General features: G+C 43.1%; 1 protein-coding gene across 1 annotated transcript in view; it reads right to left on the reverse strand.

Annotated features, from left to right (window-relative positions):
- Nucleotides 1-386: 386 nt before the first annotated feature.
- LOC104607256 (voltage-dependent L-type calcium channel subunit) overlaps nucleotides 387-21585 on the reverse strand; it is a 38330-nt gene continuing 17131 nt past the window's right edge. The window contains exons 2-3 of the mRNA XM_010272854.3: nucleotides 1719-1956; nucleotides 387-776 (exon numbers count right to left, since the gene is read on the reverse strand). Coding sequence (XP_010271156.1) covers nucleotides 628-776; nucleotides 1719-1956 — 387 coding nt within the window. The 3' untranslated portion in view covers nucleotides 387-627. The remainder of the gene's footprint in view (nucleotides 777-1718; nucleotides 1957-21585) is intronic.

Raw genomic sequence — 21585 nt, forward strand, 5'->3', positions numbered from 1 at the left:
CTATAGGATTTTGGTTCCCATTGACCGAGATACCCATGTTCTTTTTTCAGATTTATGTGGGATCCTCCCTGGATATAACTTACCCTCCCAATTGGGAAACCTGGGGGATAGTTGCCAACACTTGGATAGGACAAAATTTTCACTTTTAATGACTTTTTATGGCTAAAACAATCATTGTTTTATTTACCTAGAAAATAAAATAACACGAGTAAAGCACTTACCCAGGTAAGTGTTTCTTATCTGGGTAAGTGCATTTAGGGAGGTAAGTAACTTCCCAAAAACCAAACGGGACCCAAGAGAATATTGATTTTCTCCCAAATCAACGGTTATGCCAACGGGTGATCAATTACCAGTTTGGGAGGGCTTTGGGCTTTCCACAGCTGGAGTTATATCCTCAATTCAGTATATAACTAGTAATGGTCATTACATATTCTTTGATACATGCATGAAAGTTCAAAAACTAGGTCGGACTCACTACATGGCACTATATTTAACAGAACCAACACAGAATGATTTAGGTTTACATCATTCCCAGGAGAGTAGACAAAGAAGCAAAACATAAATAAACAATCAAGGTAAACATGACCAGATGTAGACAAAGCTCCAAATTTCTCCCATTACCTGCCTTCAGTCAACCTTGTTTGTTCGATGGTGATGAACTTGTCTAGCAGCAGAATATGCTGATAGTGCTGATCCAGTAATACAGAATGAGTGCTTGGCGAGGCCCACAGTTTTCTTCGTTGCCAACCACACAGTCCACAAGAATCCAATCCAACCTGTAGAAAATGCTTCCACAAATCATTTAAGGTTTCAACAGAAGCAAGAATCAAATTAAAAGGCAACATAAATGAATGAATTTTCTTATGAACTTGAACACATGGAGATGGACCATCAATCACTACATATTAACGTTTCTTAAAAGAGGATTCCGAGAAGCCTTTGTTTAGATAAGCACAAGGAGCACTTAGGGCCAGTCACCTGCACATCAGGGCTTGCATGGTCACTATAGAGGATATCAAAGGCTGATAAATAAATGGCAAGACACTGGGTATTTGAATCAATCTAACATAGAGAATATATCCCAAAATGGCAGTCACTAGCTAGAACAAGTCAACCATATTAAGGAAGTTGGTTAACCATTTGAAAACCCCTCCTAGGTTGATATAATCTTGACTCCACGTCTGTGCACTGGCTTTCTGAACTTCATGTGTGACTGAACTATAACAACAATAGAGGTTCTGGAAAATAACCTCAAGTAATTTTTTGGGCCAAGGAGGGCTTGGGATCATACAAGCAGTTCACCAGCTGGACTTGGCCAACCACAAATTATAGAATAAATCCAACAATGCACATAGCCCAAAATAGGCTATGACATAAAATTAACTGCATGACCATAATGGTGTAATCAAAAGAGTTGAGGCTCAGTTTGGGCAGAGTGCAAATACAAATATATTTAGTGCAAAACCTTGTAACAGAATTTCTAAACCTTGTATTTGCACTGTACATATTTGTATTTGTTCTCTTCCTAAACTGAGACTACATGCTATAGTCATACAACTACTGGTGCAGGACACATCAAATGCTGGGTTGAACTCCCTTGCATATGAACAAAGAAAACGCTGGTCATGTCTATCGTCTAATCAAGCAGACCTTAGATAAATGTGTTAACAAGCAACTGAATGAAAAAATAATAATAATAATAATAAATGCAAAGGAACCTGTAGCTATCACAACAGCAAATATTGCTGAAATTGCTGCTGTGGAAATAACACATGCGGCTATTGATAATGCACCAATATAGATTGCTGTCATGCAGGCAAAGAAAAGAGCCAGAAAGCCACCCACAGCTGCCAAGGACATTAGAAGTGAAATAATAATTGCATTGAAGGTTGCTGCCAGAAAGAAAAGCATAAAAACCAGTAATCCAGTCAAAGCCAGAAACACGATTGTGCCAACCTGCATCATTATTGACAAGGAAAAATAGAAGATTCAATTAGAAAAAATGAGTTATATTTTAATAACATGGAGAAATGGTCTACTGACTTGCCAAATGGAAACAAATACAACACACCAAATGCACTTTAAAGTTATTCTGCAGGGTCCCCACAGGCAAGAAATCCAAATGAACTTCAAGAAATATGACAAAAATCAAAGAATAACTTAGCACTCCCATTACTCAAATAATGAAACTACAAGAACAACAAATTTCTAGGTAGCTAAAGTGTAAGGCAAACCATACCTGTACATCAATTCCAGTCGCACTACCAGCCAACTAGGCTTCAGGTTCAGCCCATGAATCATCAAAACAATCAATGAAAACACTGGAATTAAAATAGAGATTCCAAATCTTCCAGGAGAGTTAGAAGCTCATGAGTAATGATTACCTTGATTAGGTGAGTACAGTGTGCTTCAATATAAAGAAGTACCAGTCCATAAGCAAGTTCATTTGGTGGCTTTAATACTAAGGATATGATCAATTGCATGGTAGAAAATTGTAAAGATTGAAAGAACCCAACTATTTTAGTTAGCAACCATAGCATGGGAAGAAATTAAAAGACTGATGGTGTTATGGGCCTGAGCGTAGGATCTCGTCACGGGTCGGTCCACGAGGAGAACCTCTAGCTTCCCCTTGCCCCTCCCTTTGCGTGCAGAGCCTATCGTGGCAACCTAAGGGTGATTTGTTCAATAGATAACCCTAACTCTCCTAAACTCTTTCCTTGACTGAAAACTAAATGCCTTTATTCTCAATTCGCATCTCCTTAACAGGAGATTACAAGAGGTGGGAGGGACTCCCTGTAGAATTTGACTACTTACAGATAAAGATAAATCACACTTTAAGATCAATCAGACTCCTACTTCTAATAGATAAATCAAACTCTAGAAGATAAGGAAAACTACTAAGGATAAGATAAGATAAGCTGAGAGCTGATAAGATAAGCTGCCGCCTTGTGGGCCCCTCCTCACTGCTGCTGCCGATGGCTGTACGTCCTCCCAACAAATGCATCCACAACATTACAACCCTCCTGGGCGACGAGCTTGTCCCCAAGCTCGAGATCTGGGTAGGCGTCTTGAAGAATAGTCCAGGGGATCCAGGTGGCCTCAGCTGATGGTAGGTCATCCCATTCCACTAGGACTTCGAGTGTACCCCGATTGACGCGGGATCGAACCAGAGCCCGAGGCTGGAGAATGGGTCTGCCGTCCCTTAAGGGTGGTAGGGAAGGTACCTCATCAGGAGGAGTACCTGTAAATGGCTTGAGCAAGGACACGTGGAAGGTATCATGGAGTTTGCTGTGCTCTGGTAGCTCAAGCTGATATGCAACTTTCCCGATTCGCCGTAACACCTTGAAGGGCCCGTAAAATTTGGGAGCCAGTTTAGGGGGAGATTTGCCCTTGAGAGAGTGTTGCCGATAGGGTTGGAGCTTCAACCACATGAACTGTCCGGGCTCGAAAGCTAATTCTCTGTGGCGTTGATCGTAGACATTCTTCATGCGTGTTTGAGCCTGCTATAAGCGGAGAGCGACTTCATCCAGGAGGGCATCGCGATCTTGTAGACTACGATCGATTTCTTCTAGTCGTGTCGAACCGGGTTCATAGGACAATAGGCGGGGGGGGTTCCCGACCATAGACGACCCGGAATGGAGTCATGCCAAGAGAAGAGTGATAGGCCGTGTTGTAGCAGTATTCGGCCTACGGAAGGCAATCCACCCAACGCCATGATTGGTCACCCACAAAACAGCGGAGGTACATCTCTATGGTATGGTTTACTACCTCCGTTTGCCCGTCCGTCTACGGGTGGTAGGCGGAGGAAAAGGCTAGGGTTGTACCCTGCAATCGAAATAGCTCCTTCCAGAAGGTGCTAGTAAAAACCGGGTCCCTGTCACTGACGATGGATTCGGGTAGCCCATGCAAGCGGAAAATATGTGTGAAGAAGACGTGGGCAACCGAAACTGCGCTATACGGGTGGGATAAGGGAATGAAATGAGCATACTTGGAGAAACGGTCCACCACCACGAATAAGACCGGATTTCTGCCGACCTTGGGTAGGCCCTCAATGAAGTCCATGGAGATATCGGCCCAGATCTGTGTTCGAAGTGAAAGAGGCTGGAGAAGGCCCATCGGGTGTAAGTTTTCCCATTTTTGTTGTTGACACATGGAGCAATTCTGGATGAACCCGAATCGAAGCCCGTACCATGCCAATGGAAATCGGCGTGGACGCGGTGCAATGTCTTCTAAACACCTTCATGTGTGGAGTTATGAATGCTGGAGATGACGGAGGGAATTAATGGACAATCGGCTGGGAGATATACCCGTCCCTTGTATAGTACTAGCCCGTCGTGAATGGACTAGTTCGGGTTGGTTGCTCCGGACTGTATCTTCTGAACTAGGTCCCTCCACTCTGGTGATTGGGGCAGAACGCTTCTAACGCTTTCCAATAGGGTGACGCGGGGCCGAGAGATTGCACAAAGGTGTATAGCATCTTCATCACGCCTAGACAGTGCATCCGCGGCCCGATTTAAGGTCCCTGCCTTGTAGTCTACCCAGAAGTCAAACCCGAGTAGCCTACTCGCCCAGTGCTATTGAGGTGGAGTGGTAAGCCGCTGCTATAGTAGATACTTGAGACTATAGTGGTCCGTCTTGACGACGAAGGGTCTCCCTCACAAGTATGGCCTCCAATGTTGTACGGCCTTGGCTAGTCCAATCAACTCGCGCTCGTAGGCCGGTAGCTTTAAATGCCGGTCAACTAATTTGCGGCTAAAAAAGGCTATGGGTGCCCTTGCTGTTGTAGTACTGCTCCAATGCCTATATCGGAAGCATCGCATTCAACCATAAATTCCAGGTCAAAGTTTGGTAACTACAGCACTGGGGTGGAGGAGAGTGCATCCCTTAAGTTTGCGAAGGCGGAGTTCGCTGCTTCATCCCACTGGAACGCGTTCTTCTTTAGCATCTTGGTTAATGGGGCAGCCAAGAGTCCGTAATTCTTTACAAACTTGCAGTAATATCCGGTCAGTCCTAAGAAACCGTGGAGAGCCTTGGTGGACTGAGGTTTGGGCCACTCTTGAATTGCTTGGATTTTGGAGCCATCTACCGAGACACCTTGCCCGCTGATTACATGTCCCAGATAAAGGACCTGGCGCTCCCCGAAGGAACATTTGGGCCGCTTTAGGAAGAGTTTGTGTAGGCGCAGTAGTTCCAAAATAGTTCGTAGGTGACGAACGTGCTCAACCTATGATGTACTGTAAACCAGGATGTCATCAAAAAATACTAGGACGAATCTGCGAAGGTGGGGTCAAAATACCTCGTTCATCAATGACTGAAATGTGGATGGAGCGTTGGTGAGGCCAAACGACATGACTAGGAATTCGAAGTGGCCATGATGCTTCCAGAAGGCTGTTTTTTCCACATCCTAGGGGGCCATCCGGACCAGAAAGTACCCTGATCTGAGATCCAGCTTTGAGAAGTACTGAGACCCGTGGTGTTCATCCAGCAGTTTGTCTACCACGGGAATCGGAAATTTGTCCTTGACGGTTTTGTTGTTGAGTTCTCTGTAATCCACACAAAACCTCCAAGTGCTGTCTTGCTTCGGTACCAATAAAACCGTCGAAGAGAAGGGGGAGCGGCTGGGGCAGATGATTCCTTGTTTCAACATTTCTGCACACTGTTTCTCTATCTCATCTTTTTGCAAATGCGGGTAGCGGTATGGTCGGACGACGACGGGTTCTGAACCTGGTATTAAAGGAATCTGATGGTCACACGATCGGGCAGGTGGGAGTCCCTTGGGTTCTTGAAACACGTCCGGGAAGTCGGTGAGAAGTCTCAAAATCTCTGCGGTGTGCATGGCTTCGCCATGGAGAGTATGCACCTGCGATCTTTTTGCCTTTACCCTGGTTCCCTGCCAGGTGACTTGTTTTCCATTCAGGTGGAATGACATGGTTAGGGCACTGAAGTCCCATAGGATAGGGCCTAGAGTGATGAGCCACTTAACTCCAAGCACTATATCAAACTCGTCCAGGGGCAATACAAGTAAATCAGCGAAGGGTTCGGATTCGACCTGTATTTGGATGTTCCGACAGATTCCAGGGCTGTGAACTCTCTCCCCATTTGCGACGGCAACTTGAAGTTGCGGTCTACTTTCCACCGGTAGTTTCAGTTGAAGTGTCGCTTGCTTGCTGACAAAATTGTGCGTGCTTCCCGAGTCCACCAGAATACATACTGGTTTTCCTGCCACCTGTGCCCACAGCTGCATGGTTTGAGAGTTCTGTATCCCGGTGATGGCGTGGAGGGAGATATCGGGTTCTAGTGTTGTGGGTTCCTCCTCGTCTTCCTCCAGTTCGTCTACCAGGAGGTAGAATAGCCGCTTGCATTGGTGCCCAACTGAGTACAGCTCGTCGCAGTTGAAGCATTGCCCTCTTGCCCGGTGCTCCGCCATCTCAGCTCTAGATAAGCGTTTGATGGGAGGTGCCGTCATGCTGCTTCCTATGTTGGGTGCCGATCTGGAAGTGCTACCTGTGTGAAACCTTTGTTCCCTGCTGGCTGCCAAAGAATACCCTCCTCCAGTTGTCTTTGGGTTTGTCCATGAAGTCGCTGAACGCCCCATGCTGAAAGACCCTCGGCTGATCTATAGCTTGCGCTCGAAAGCGCGAGCTAGGTTCATGACGGTGACTAGGTTGGGAGGGCTCTGCATTTCTACATCATCTCTCAGGGGCTCGGCTAATCCAGCGGTGAACATATCCACCTGCTGATCTGGGCGCACTGAGGAGGCTCTGGCGAGAAGGGTCTGAAATTTCCGCTGGTACTCGGCTACGGTCCCGGTCTGCTTGAGGTTGATCGACTCCCCCAATGGGTTGCTTGTCAATGGCGGCCCGAACCGGAGGAGGCAGTAGGACTTGAACTGGTCCCAGCTGAGTCCTGGTTCCTCCTGCTCTACCCGGTAGAACCAAAGTTGTGCTTCTTCTGTCAGAAGAAACGCGGCCAAGCTGACCTTATCCCTCTCCTCCGTGTGCTGATCGCGAAAGAATTGCTCGCAGCGATACAGCCATCCCAGTGGGTCGCCGCTGCCGCTGCCGCTGTATGAGGGAAACTCCAGCCGACTATACTTGGGTATGACCGCTACTGTTGGGGTGGCGATCTGTCGTTCACCAGATGCCTCCGCCAAATCTGGTCGGCGGCTGTTGGTGGTGGTCGCCCCTTCAGGGCTCCTCTCCCTGGCGGAGAAATACAACTCGAGTAGGCAACGAAGCTCTCAGACATCTTCCTTGACTTCTCTCACTTCCGCGTGGTTCTCCACGAGTCGGTGTTCCAATTCGTGGACCCTGGATGATAGCTGCTCCATATCGCCCATGACGTTTGGCTCTGATACCAAAATGTTATGGGCCCGGGCGTAGGATCTCGTCACGGGTCGGTCCACGGGGAGAACCTCTAGCTTCCCCTTGCCCCTCTATTTGCGTGCAGACCCTATCGTGGCGACCTAAGGGTGATTTGTTCAAGAGATCACCCTAACTCTCCTAAACTCTTTCCTTGACTGAAAACTGAATGCCTTTATTCTCAATTCGCATCTCCTTAAATAGGAGATTACAAGAGGTGGGAGGGACTCCCTGTAGAATTCGACTACTTACAGATAAAGATAAATCACACTTTAAGATCAATCAAACTCCTACTTCTAATAGATAAATCAAACTCTAGAAGATAAGGAAAACTACTAAGGATAAGATGAGATAAGCTGAGAGCTGATAAGATAAGCTACCGCCTTGTGGGCCCCTCACTACTGCTGCCGACGACTGTACGTCCTCCCCACGAACGCATCCACGACAGATGGGAAAAGAGTTTCTACATTTCAACTATTTTCAAACTCTATATGAGCAACTCCACAAAAGTTTTCAAGTGGTTGACAACTTGACATCTATAGGATCCTCCCAATGTACTTCCCGTACTACTCGGCACCTATAGGATCCTTCCATTCGAAAGTTTTCAAGTAGTCTATTTCTTCTCAGAGATTGTAGACAAGAAAAACACATTGCCATTGTTCTCTCCCCCTGATGCATACTACAAGCTTCTCTCCTAAGCTGATATACTCTAGCAGTATTGTTAAAACCCTATCCCAAATATGTTTAGTGGTCGAAAGGAACATGTAGTTACGAGAAATTTGAGGTTACATTGAACAGACCAGCCAAGACATTACCAGTGAGTTATCCTATTCCCAGTTTGCAAACTTAGGGTATTCAATTTTCGGCTTCACCTCCTTGCCTGTAATGAATCCCAACTTACCTCTCCCTATGATGGTAAGTTTATCTGATTGGGACCACTACAAAAGGTTGGTCCCATCAAGTTTTACGGTGGTAATCATATAAACAAACCCAAAAGAAAGGGTTGCACTTGGTTAAAGGCTAGAAATGAGGCCAAAAAGCTGGCTTACGGTAAAATAGAGGGAGAAGAAAACTCCCAAAAATTTTTTAAGGCTTAGAAAAATACGGGATTACTTCCCATCATTTCCAAAATATAAAACGACCTAGAAGAACTAGGTTTTGCAGAATAAAAACCCATCAAACAAGAGAAGCAAGCCTTTAAACCAGATCTGGAATTTCTGCAATTTTCCACTTGAAAAATCCCCAATAAATTATAAAGACATCAAAACACAGCGAGACATACCAAAATTCATCTAAATCCAGGGTGAATCAAATCATACAATTTTTAGAGATTGTTGTTGCCGCTTGTACAAACTTCTAATGTGATCCAACGGTGGTCTGACATCAAAAACTCACCCTCCAAGAAAAAACCAATAAAGGCTCTCCCAGCCCAAGACCATCTAGTTACTCTGATATCAAGTTGCAATATCTAGGGTTTTATTGAGAAAGAAAAAACAAGAGGAGGTAGAAAGTGCAAAGTCTAGGGACATGGAGTACCGAAGGCATGGTAATGGTATTGGTTATCTTGAAAAACCCCTTCCCAACAATGGGAACATGGGATCCATCAGTTGTGGAAACTCTTATCTCTACTAGAGCAAAGGTGATATAAGGAGAAAATGGTGGAAATATCGGCCATGTGTTCTGAGTTTCCTGAGTCTATAATCCAAGGAGGTCCCCCTTATATGTAGTGGAGGCATAATTTGCAATAGCACATGTGAACTACCTGTATATGCAAATGAAGTAGAATGACTACTTCGTGAGCCACCTACACCTTGATATCCACCCAATGATGAGTTGGAATTGGTTGTATCTCTCTAACTAAAAAATTCTCGATATCTCTCCAATTCAGTCCTAACTGTAGCTACTGCAATAGACTCTAGAGAAGCTGTAGTAGGTGGTCTTGATAAATCACCAATCACTACTGTAGAGAACATTGATGTGGACCCCACGACTGTGGTCCCCACTGTGTTCGTATGGCAGCACAGCATGTATTTTTTGTTAGTTATGTCAGTGTTAGTTGGTAGTTATTTCAGTTTTTGTTGTTACAGCTTGTTATTTCAGCTTTATTATTAGTTTATTTGCCATGTAAGCAATAAGGGCAATTCAGCCTTTTTACAATTAGTAAACATATAAATATTAAGAGTTGGTCAGCAGATCAAACAATTCGACCCTCTCTCCTTTTTCTAAAACCCTTCGTGCGCTTCTGCTTTTCTCCCTCTTTTCTTCTTTTCTCCTGAAATCTTTTCTTTTACTTTCGGATTCAAGCTGATTGTAGTCTTGATCGACTACTTGGTATCAGAGCAAGGATTAGGGTTTCTCATGTGAGTCTGATCCAGCCAACCACATGAGAGTTGCCTAGGGCTGGGAGACTAAGAAGGAGGATCGGCTGATTCTTGGAGGCTCCTGGTAGTGTACGGCTACTACTAAGAAGATTGTAGAAGGCTGGGAGAGTTCCAGTAGTCAGGAAGAATTAGAAAAGCCTTCGGATCCCCAAGATTAGGGTTTCACATCAGACAGAAGGCAGCGGCCAGAGATCTTCTTTCACAAAATAAGTTTTTCTTGAGAACAACCTTGAAAGAACCATCTTGGTCTATTCTGAGAGGTGCGGCTAAAACTTTTTTCTCTTTAGGGTTTTGAGAGAAAACCTTAAAATTCAGAACTGTCGATTGGTTTCAGATCAGATCTGAACTGGGTTCACCCTAAAAATTCAGAACTGTCGATTGGTTTCAGATCAGATCTGAACTGGGTCCATACAGAATTTTGTTTTCCCCTTGTTTGTGGAAGACCTAGGCCGGCTGTTATCAGTTGCTTAGGTGTTGTTTCCTATTACAGTAGCTTCAAAAGTTTTTGATTGCTAATTCTTAACCAAGAATGGAGTTCAAGAATCAGGGGGAAGGTGCTTTTGGGACTAGCAATTCTGGTAATATGTCTGAGAATGCATTTCAGATTACAACTGTGAGGTTTGATGGATCCAACTACTTAGAATGGGCCCAATCGGCCATGATGACTATTGGGGGTAGAGGAAAACTTAGCTACCTATTGGGAGATGTGAAAGAACCATCTAAGGAGGACCAAATGTATACCAAATGGGTTCAGGAGAACTACTTGGTTATGACAAGGCTGTGCAACTCTATGCAACCACATATCAGCCAAAACTATTTGTGGGCAAAAACAGCCAAGGAAATCTGGGATGTCATGAAAGAGACCTACTCCCAACCCCTTAATGTTGCTAGGGCCTATGAATTGAAGTGTGAGGTTAATAACCTCAAGCAATGAGAGAAACCAGTCTCCGTTTACTTCTCTACTTTGAAATCTGTGGCATGAAATTGACCATCTAGAAACACTTGAGTGGGAAAGTCAAAAAGATGCACAGACTCATAGAAAGCAAGTGGAAACTAATAGGGTTTTTGAATTCCTATTTGGTCTGAATTCTAATTATGATATTGTGAGACAGCAGATACTAAGAAGGGACAGTGTGACCTTATCTCAAGCCTACTCATTGGTGCATAGTGAAGAGACTAGGAGAAAGGTTAGCATCAGCCCTTCCCACCAGCCTTGGCAGCAGTTAAACCCAAGTCTGGGGGTGATATAGAAAGGGATATAAAGAAGGAAGATAAGTGGGATCTAATGTGTGAACATTGCAAGAAACCTAAGCATACTAAAGACAGATGTTGGAAGCTGCACCCTCATCTAGTCCCAGCAAAACTGAAGAACAAAAGGGGTAATGCCCATATGGCTGTTAATACCGATTCTGCATCCTCATCGGGCACAAAAGGCACGCCTCTAGACACCTTAGCTGCTGTTCGGGCTGCCCTAACATAGTTGGAAAAGGAAGTTGGGAATTCAGCTCAATCATCTCAATCATCATCAGCTCCTTCCACATCAGCCTTTGCTCATGCAGGTACTCGGGCCTCAGCTTACCATGCTTCAGCTCCAGGTAACACTGAACATTGTTGGGTAATAGACTTAGGTGCATCTGACCATATGACTAGCTTGCCATCACTGTTCACTACCTATCACTTATCTTCTGGTAGAGATAAAGTGTCCGTTGCTGATGGTTCCCTTGTTCTCATTTCTGACAAGGGAGACATCAAGTTGTCTAATACCATTTCCTTATCCTCAGTTTTGCATGTTCCTAAGCTTGATACTAACTTTCTTTCAGTCAGTAGTATTACAAAACATCAGAACTGTTCAGTAACCTTCTTCCCTGACCGATGTTTTTTCAAGACTTGGAGACAAGGAAGGTGATTGGGACTGGCCGTGAGACGAATGGGATCTATCTGCTTGGAGAGAGTTCTCATTGGAAAGATCATGAAGATAAGAAGTCTTTTGTTTCTCAGCCTATTAGCCGGTTATGCTTTGGCATAATCGGTTAGGTCATTTATCATTTCGGTCCTTGAAGAGTTTGTTTCCTAATTTGTTTGAGTCTGTTCAGATGTCAAATTTGAGATGTGAGAGTTGTGAGCTTGCAAAGCATTGTAGAACATCTTATTCCTTGAGTAATAAAAGAAGTAATTCTTTTGATGTTGTGCACACCGATGTTTGGGGCCCGTATCACATCCCTTCTATGGGGGGGTACAGATATTTCTTGTTGTTTGTTGATGACTATACCCGTTTTTCTAGGGTTTACCTTATGCGTTCTCGAGATGAGGTTCCTACTCTGACCTAGACCTTTCATCAGATGATTTTAACCCAGTTTGGGGTCAAAATCAAAATCCTCAGATCTGATAATGCGAAAGAATACTTTACCAAGCCACTGGCCTCTTATCTACTTGATCATGGGATTATTCACCAAAGTACTTGTCCTTATACACCACAACAGAATGGCGTTGCCAAGAGGAAGAATAGGCGCATATTGGAGGTGGCTAGAAGCATTATGTTTACCTCCAATGTGCCTATCCGTTTTTGGGGCGATGCTATTCTTATAACGGTGTATCTCATTAATCGAGTTCCTTCACGAGTTCTTGACTTGAAGCCTCCGTTTACCCTTCTATACCCCGATGAAGAATTATTTATTGTTCCCCTTAAAACCTTTGATTGCACTTGCTTTGTTCAGATTCTTGGACCTCATCGTTCCAAATTTGACCCTAAGGCCTCCAAATGCATTTTTCTCGGTTATGCACAAACTCAAAAGGGTTATTGCTGCTATGAACCTACTTTCGGGAGGAGATTCGTCTCGACGGATGTTACTTTCTTTGAAGAGGTACCTTATTACCCTAGGGTTTCTCCTCAGGGGGAGAGTAGTGAGAATGGGGTTTGTAAGAGTGGGGTTAACTCATCAGAAGTTCCTTTACCCATTCCATTGAGTGATGAGGGATGTAATGGGGAGGATTGTCAGAGGTGTCAGGAGTTGAAAGTCTATCACAGGCGGTTGAGGCAGATTAATTTTGGTCATCAGCAGTCCAGGCCAGCCCCAATTCCTTCTGCGGATCCAGATCCAGGTACTACAGTCCCTTTATCAGATCCAGGTCCCACTGAGATACCTTCCACTGTTGCTACTTCACCTTCTTTGGATGACCTTGACCTCCCTATTGCAGTCCGTAAAGGGAAACGGCGTTGCACCACATCCACAGCTCACTGCATTTCCCAATTTCTGTCCTATGATCGTCTGTCTCCCTCTTACAAGTCCTTTCTTACATCCATTGCTGATATTCCTATTCCCAAAACAGTGCAGGAAGCCTTGTCAGTTCCTGAGTGGAAAGATGCAATGAAGGTTGAAATGGATGCCCTTCTGAGGAATAATACTTGGTTGTTAGTTGACCAACCCAAAGGAAAGAAACCGGTTAGATGTAGATGGGTATTTACCGTGAAACATAATGCTGATGGTTCCATTGAAAGGTATAAAGCCCAGTTAGTTGCAAAAGGATTTACTCAGACTTATGCTATAGACTACTTGGAGACTTTTGCTCCAGTGGCAAAGATTAACACTATTCGGGTTCTGTTAGCCCTTGTAGCCAGTTATTCTTGGCCCTTGTTCTAAATGGATGTTAAAAATGCCTTCCTAAATGGAGACTTACAGGAAGAAGTCTACATGCAATTACTTCTTGGATTTTATGATGCAGAGACAGGTAAGAAGGTTTGCCGGATGAATAAAGCCTTGTATGGACTAAAGTAGTCCCCCAGAGCTTGGTTTGATAGATTCAAACAAGCCCTTGAAAAATTCGGCTATGTATAGGCCCAGTCAGACCATACATTGTTCATTAAAAGAATGGACTCTTCTTTGACCTTGCTTGCTGTATATGTGGATGATATTATGGTGACAAGGAATGATAACAGTGAGATTGAGTCCCTTAAACAACTCCTTCATCAAGAGTTTGAGGTGAAAGATCTGGGTGAGCTACAATACTTCTTGGGTATTGAGGTTGCTAGATCTAAACACGGGATCTTTATTTCTCAAAGGAAGTATGTTCTAGATCTATTTGCAGAAACTGGAAAGTTGGGTGTTAAGCCTGCAGATACACCCATTGAACAGAATCACAAAATCAGTGCAGAGGGTGGAGAGCCTCTTGAAGACAAAGCTATGTTCCAACAGTTGGTTGGAAAACTCCTCTATCTTTGTCTCACACGACCAGACATCAGTTATGCAGTCAGCGTTGTCAGTCAATACATGCATTCTCCTAGAACTACTCACCTCCTTGCAGTTGAGAGAATATTAGCATACTTGAAGAGATGTCCAGGTAGAGGTATATTATTCAAGAATAATGATCACATGAAGATAGAGGTCTATACAGATGCTAATTGGGCTGGGAGTGCTGATGACAGGAGGTCTACCTCCGGATATTGTGCCTTTGTAGGAGGTAACCTTGTCTCCTGGAGGAGTAAGAAACAAAGTGTTGTTTCTCGTTCTAGTGCTGAAGCTGAATATAGATCGATGGCTAATGGTGTGGCTGAAATCCTATGGCTGAAGTCATTACTTGAAGAATTGGGTATTGATTATGAGAAGCCCTTAATGTTGTATTGTGATAATCAGGCTGCTATTAATATAGCTCACAATCCGGTACAGCATAATAGAATTAAGCATATCGAAGTCGACCGACATTTTGTCAGAGAAAGGGTTTCATCTCAAGAAGTGTCTCCCGTATATCACCTCCAGCATGCAACTCGCAGATCTTCTCACCAAGGCTGTTTCAAGGAAGAAGTTAGAGGCAGACCTATGCAAGTTGGGAATGACAAATATCTATTCCCAACTTGAGGGGGAGTGTAGAGAACATTGATGTGGACCCCATGGCTGTGGTCCCCACTGTGTTCGTATGGCAGAACAGCATGTATTCTTTGTTAGTTATGTCAGTGTTAGTTGGTAGTTATTTCAGTTTTTGTTGTTACAGCTTGCTATTTCAGCTTTATTATTAGTTTATTTGCCATGTAAGCAATAAGGGCAATTCAGCCTCTTTACAATTAGTAAACATATAAATTTTAAGAGTGGGTTGGCAGATCAGAACAATTCGACCCTCTCTCTCCTTTTTCTAAAACCCTTTGTGTGCTTCTGCTTTTCTCCCTCTTTTCTTCTTCTTTTCTCCTTCTGAAATCTTTTCTTTTACTTTCGGAGTCAAGACTGATTGTAGTCTTGATCGACCACTACTACCATATTAAAATTCCCCTTCTTGTTTCTAAGCCAACTTGGTATAAGGTGTGGTAGAACTTCCAACAGATATCTCTAGTATGCTTAGGTTTCTTACAATAGTCATAGATCAAGTCCTTGTCCTCCTTCCTAGGATCACTGCCACCGTTATCACACTCAGCTTAGGTTTCATTGTGCTGACAATAGCTGATTACTCAAGGGTTGGTTTCTCATAATCTCCTCTCCAGACACACAGGCATATGCCTGAGAGAGAGTTACACTATCCAGAGAAAGAATATGTTTTCGTGTAATGTCATACTCTGGTTTGAGTCCCAAAAACTCTAATCTTCTCTACCAGCTTCTGATAAGTTGTTGCATCTTTACTACTCTCCCAAACCACAGCCTCCAAATGATCTATCTCTTGCCATAAGGTTTTGAGGGCTAAAATTTAAACGACGACAAACTTTATCTCCCTGCCTAGTAGCAATCACCTATTTTCACTTCATGAATAAGTTTTTGCTATTCTATTCCAAACCTCCTTGGCTGTATTAGCCAGGTCATCACCATGTAGTTCTCCTATACCCATCGGAAGTAGATAGTCTCAAGCTTCTTCTCGTCACTAGTGACATACCCCAACTTCTCACGAGATCCAATGGCCATCTTTGCTGATTGAGACCATTCCAAGTAGTTTGTACCAACCAACTTAACTGTAGCAATGGTCCCTACCCCAAAAGGGTCACTAGCACCTCCACCTAGTCTCATTTCACTTGCGGATTTGTATTCAACTCTATGACCCTTCATAATTCCCAAAACAGTTTAGGAAATTAACTAGAGATGAAAGAAAAAAGATTTATCCCTTTTAGAGGCCTCAACCACCCTCCTAGTACCCCAAAAGCTCCTCCCACCAAGATTCTCTTCTCCATGGGAGTAGGTAGAAGGAAGAGAAGAGGCTACCGCTCCCTCTAGAAACCTCCAAAAAAACCTGGGACTTGAACTGCCCTCTTTAGAAAACACCAAGCAGCACAAAAAAAACCAGAGCGCCCCTTCCTAGGTCAAAAATGAAGAGTCCTACTACAATTAGGATTCTTCCCCTTTCTCCATTTCTTCTTGATTTTGGTGATGAACCCCAGATCTGATACAAGGGATTGTGGATCCATCAAAAAAATCCAAGACTGGGCTCTCTTGAAGGCCTCAATCAGCTCTTTAACTCACTATGTAGTCAGTTGACCTAGGCTACACGATGGAACAACTCAAAAAATCTCTAAAGATGCTCTGAAACCAAGTAGAAAATGCAAAACTCCAATCTGATTTGAAACCTGTGATAGAAAAGAAAGAGAAAAGAAGATTCTACAAAGGAGAAAAGTAGAGGGAAATTGAAAAGAATGGGAGAAAGCCAAAATCAGATCTGGTCGCCCTTTTCATTATCTTATATGCTCATAAAAAATCTGAATACAATGACAAGTGTTGAGGATTAATCAGTTTTATGATGTTTTTTATGAGTAGATGTTTTATGTTAGTTGTTAGATAGGAGGTGGGGACTAGTTATGTGAGTCCAAATTTTATTATGTTTTTGTGTCTTATATATGCTGTTTTATGTCTTGCCGCCCTATAAGGGCATAGTTGTCTTTGTACTGCTCTATTATTTTTAGTATAAATAATAAGTAAAGGGGGCAGCCAAATTATTGCTCTTCTTTCTTTTCAAACTTCTCTTCTTCCCTTCTTTTCCTTCTCTCTTCCTTCTTTCTTCATGAAACTCCTTTTATTTCATATTTTTTTTAATTCAACAAGCTTTCTACTTGGTATCAGAGCAACAGCTAGGGTTTCTAGAAGCATTCTCATGCAGCCCTAGATCAGTCGACTGTATGAAGTAATAAAGGGCTGATCGATCTGCTGTAGATTGCCCAGTTCTTGGATTTTTTGGTGGGATCTAGTCATCAGGAAGGTGATCTACTATTCGGCATCAAAATCAGGAAGAATTGGAGTACGGGGAAGAGTCCCAGAAAAGTTGGACTCTTTGTTTTTTATCTGATCTTGGGCGGCCAGGTATTGTTAGCTTTCTTTTGATTTCCTAAAGAGTGCAGTTTGGTTTCTGGATTTTTCTGAACCTCTTAGAGTGATCGATTAACTGTTCTCTCTATTGGGAGGCGTGGGGAGGAAAGAGATTTCTCTCCAACTAGGATTTTCTTCTTCCAAAAGGGTTTGTTTCTGTGTGTGTGATATTAAATTGTTGTTGGAAGGTTTCCAATCTATTTTTTCTTACTATTGAACTATTTGAACTAAGATGGAGAGTTGGAATACCGAGATGAAATCTACCGGTACTGTGGGACTGGGTGTTGGAGGTAGTAGTGATATTTTTTGGTCTGGGATCATTATTACAGTAAAACTTGATGGTACAAATTATTTGGAGAGGGCACAATCAGCTAAGATGGCTATTGGTGCCCGTGGAAAATTAGGGTATCTCACTGGGGAGGAGAAGAAACCCGATACATACTCTTTCCGATGGGTGCAGGAGAATTACATGGTAATGTCCTGGATGTGTAATTCTATGTTACCTCATATTGCAAAAAACTTCCTATGGGCTAATACTGCTAAGGAGATTTGGGATGAAGTAACTGAAACCTACTCTCATAAACAAAATGAAGCCAAAGCCTATCAGTTAAGGAATCAAGTGATATGTATGAAACAGGGAGAAAAACCTCTTGCTATGTATTTCTCCATGCTGAAAACCCTATGGCAGGAAATAGATCGCTTAGAAACTGCAGTATGGGAAAGTGTAAATGATGCAGCAACCTATCACAGACTAGTAGAGAGGAATAGGGTTTTTGAGTTCTTGGCAGGGTTGAACCCTAAATTCAACATTGCTAGGCAGCATATTCTTTCTAGGGAGGGTGTGATATTCTCTCAAGCCTATGCCTTTGTCTTTGGAGAGGAGAGTAGGAGGAATGTAATACTGAGACAGCCTGGGATTGACCAGTCGGCTATGGTTGGTACAACAAAACCTAAGCCAAATGGAGACAGGGGGAGTAGTGAGACTAGAAGGGAAGAAAAGAAGGACTTGGTGTGTGATTATTGCAAGAAGCCTAAGCATACCAGGGACACTTACTGGAAGCTTCATCCAAATCTTATGCCTGCCCAGATAAGGAACAAGAAGGGAAATGCAAATGTAGCCACTACAGGAGACTCTTCGGTCCCTCTTTCCCAAATTGATTGGAATCCATTGCAGTAGCAGTAGTGAGGACAGAATTGGAGAGGTTTGGACAACTTATGAGTAAGAAAGATTCACCTAGCACTAGCCTTCCAGATGGGTAACAGAATGCAAGAGCCAGCTACACCTCTTCCTTTGCACATACAGGTAGTTCATATGCAACTGCAAATCTTCCATCCACTTCAAGTAAGGAGGGACCTCCCTGGATTATAGACTCAAGAGCATCTGAGCACATGACTAATGCCCCTACCCTTTTCAGTTCCTATCAGTTGTGTTCTGGTAAAGACAGTCTCTATAGCAGATGGTTCACATATTCCCATTGTTAGGAAAGGGACAATTAGAGTGACCAATGATATACCTCTGTCTTCTGTTTTACATGTCCCTAGACTTCATACCAACCTACTATCTGTTAGTTCTTTGACAAAGAATTTGAATTGTTCCGTGACCTTTCTTCCTGGTAATTGTGTTTTGCAGGATCTGGAGTCAAAGAAGATGATTGGGAGTGGTCATGAGGTAAATGGAGTTTACCTTCTAGATGAGATTCCGAGACATCAAGGCCATCATGTTAGCAGCAACCGTAGTAGTGAGTCAAAGTCAGTGAACCAAATTATGCTCTGGCACAATCGCTTGGGACACCTTTCTTTTAGTTCTTTGAAATGTCTTTTCCCAAAGTTGCTTAAGTCTACTCAGTTATCTACTTTGGAGTGTGAGAGTTGTCAATTAGGAAAGCATTGTAAACAGTCTTTCAAACCAAATAATAAAAGAAGTACTTTTGCTTTTAATATTGTTAACACTGATGTATGAGAGCCATATCATATCCCTTCCATGGGAGGATTCCATTACTTTCTCTTGTTTGTGGATGATTATACACGATATTGTTGGATATATTTGATGAGATCACGTGATGAGGTTCCTAACTTGGTATGACAATTCCACCAGATGGTTCTCACACAAATTGGAGTGAGAACTAAGGTTTTTAGATCAGATAATGCCAGAGAGTACTTTGAGAAGGACCTAACCACGTATCTCCTAGAACATGGGGTAAGTCATCAGAGCAGTTGTGCATATACACTACAACAAAATGGAGTTGTTGAGAGAAAAAACAGACACATTGTGGAGGTGGCAAGGAGTCTTATGGTGTGTGCTTCAATTCCTGTGCAGTTCTGGGGAGATGCAATTCTTACAGTCGTACATTTGATTAATTGTGTTCTTTCACGGACTTTGGGGTTTAAGGTGCCATTTAGTCTGCTTTTTCCAAATGGGGAGATATTTAATATACCTCTGAGGGTTTTGGGGTGTGTTTCCTTTGTTCACATTCTTAGCCCTCATCGCAAGAAATTAGATCCTAAGGCCAAGAAATGTGTTTTTCTAGGGTATGCTCAAAACCAAAAGGGGTATTATTGTTATAACCCAATGTTGAGGAGCAGATTTGTCACAATGGATGTTACCTTCTTTGAATCCTCCTTCTCGAGTGGTTCTCCTCAAGGGGAGAGTTTTGGGGAGGAGAACTCACAATCTGTTCCTCTTCCTGTTTCTTTGGTGCCTTCATCAGTTCAGCCAACACCTGCACCTCCAGTTTCATTACCTAAGCCACTACGGGCAACCTCACAAAAATATCAGCGCCGACAGATAATGGTTGACTCCACACATCCTCAACCCACACCACTCTTTATCAGTCCTTCTAAAACTCTAGATTCGATAGATACAGTTCCAGGTATTCCTCTTGAGCCTGAGCCTATTATGTTTTCTGATGATAATGTTCCTGTCCCTAACACCATTGTTGCAGTTGATCCCACTGACATTGATCTTCCCAATGCACTTCGTAAGAGGAAGAGAAAGTGTAAAGCCCATTGCATTTCACACCATCTTTCCTACAGTGCCTTATCACCCTCCTACCGTGCTTTTCTTTCTTCCCTAGATTCTGTGTCTACACCTAGGAATGTTATTGAGACTCTCTCCAAACCTGAATGGAAAACAGCCATGCAAGATGAAATGGATGCTTTGGTTGAAAACCAAACTTGGGAAATAGTTGATCTCCCCCCAGACAAGGAGACAGTCGGATGTAGATGGGTATTCATAGTGAAGTATAGGGCTGATGGCAAGATAGAGAGATACAAGGCAAGGTTGGTAGCAAAAGGGTATACTCAGACCTATGGTGTTGATTATCTGGAAACCTTTGCACCAGTAGCTAAGATGAGTTCAGTTCGTATCCTTTTATCTCTAGCAGCCACCTATTCATGGCCTTTGTTCTAGCTTGATGTCAAAAATGCCTTCCTCAATGGTGATTTACAAGAGAAGGTAAATATGGGCATTCCAGCAAACTTTTATGATAATGTTGGTAAGGGAAAGGTGTGCAGACTCAGAAAATCTCTATATGGACTGAAATAGTCACCTAGGGCTTGGTTTGACAAGTTAAGAGGGGCACTCATCCGTTTTGGATACACACAAACACAGTCTGATCACACTCTCTTTGTGAAGAAGAGAGATGCTCTGGTGTCAATTCTGATTGTGCATGTAGATGATAATAGTGGTGACAGGAAATGATCTTGAGTAGATTGATGATCTCAAAAAATCATTGCAGCAAGAATTTGAGATCAAAGATCTTGGTGAGCTCAAATACTTCTTGGGGATTGATGTTGCAAGATCCAAGTATGGGATCTTCATTTCACAGAGGAAGTATGTACTTGACCTATTGCGGGAGACTGAGAAGCTGGGGACCAAACCAACAGACACTCCTATTGATCCAAATCACAGAATTAATGGTGTGGATGGTGAGTTGGTATAGGATGCAAGGAGATATCAAAGAATGGTGGGCCGATTACTGTATTTGTGTATGACACAACCAGATATTTCTTATGTTGTCAGTGTTGCGAGTCAGTACATGCATGCACCTCGGGTTCAGCACTGGGAAGCTATTGAGAGGATACTTGCATATCTGAAGAACCACCCTGGCAGAAGCATTCTTTTCTCAAATCATGAGAATCTGAAGCTAGAGTCCTATACAGATGCAGACTGGGCAGGATGCTTAGATGACAGGAGGTCTACATCAGGAGTGTGTACCATTGTAGGTGGAAACTTGATCTCTTGGAAGAGTAAGAAGCAAGCGGTTGTGGCAAGGTCAAGTGCAGAGGCTAAGTATAGATCCATGGCTCATGGTGTCTCAGAACTTCTTTGGATTAGATCTCTCTTGAGATTGGGGTGAAAGCAGAAGAACCTATGATGTTATAATGTGACAATCAGGCTGCAATCAATATTGCCCACAATCTAATTCAGCATGATAAGACAAAACACATTGAAGTTGATAGACATTTTATAAGAGAAAGGGTAACAACCGGAGAAGTCTGTTTGCCTTATGTCTCTTCAAAGTTGCAGCTGGCTGATGTTCTCACTAAAGGGGTGGCAAAGAACAAGCTTAAACATGA

This window comes from Nelumbo nucifera, chromosome 4 (genome assembly GCF_055504915.1).
Source record: "Nelumbo nucifera cultivar China Antique chromosome 4, China Antique-T2T, whole genome shotgun sequence".
In the NCBI taxonomy this organism is placed as follows: domain Eukaryota; kingdom Viridiplantae; phylum Streptophyta; class Magnoliopsida; order Proteales; family Nelumbonaceae; genus Nelumbo; species Nelumbo nucifera.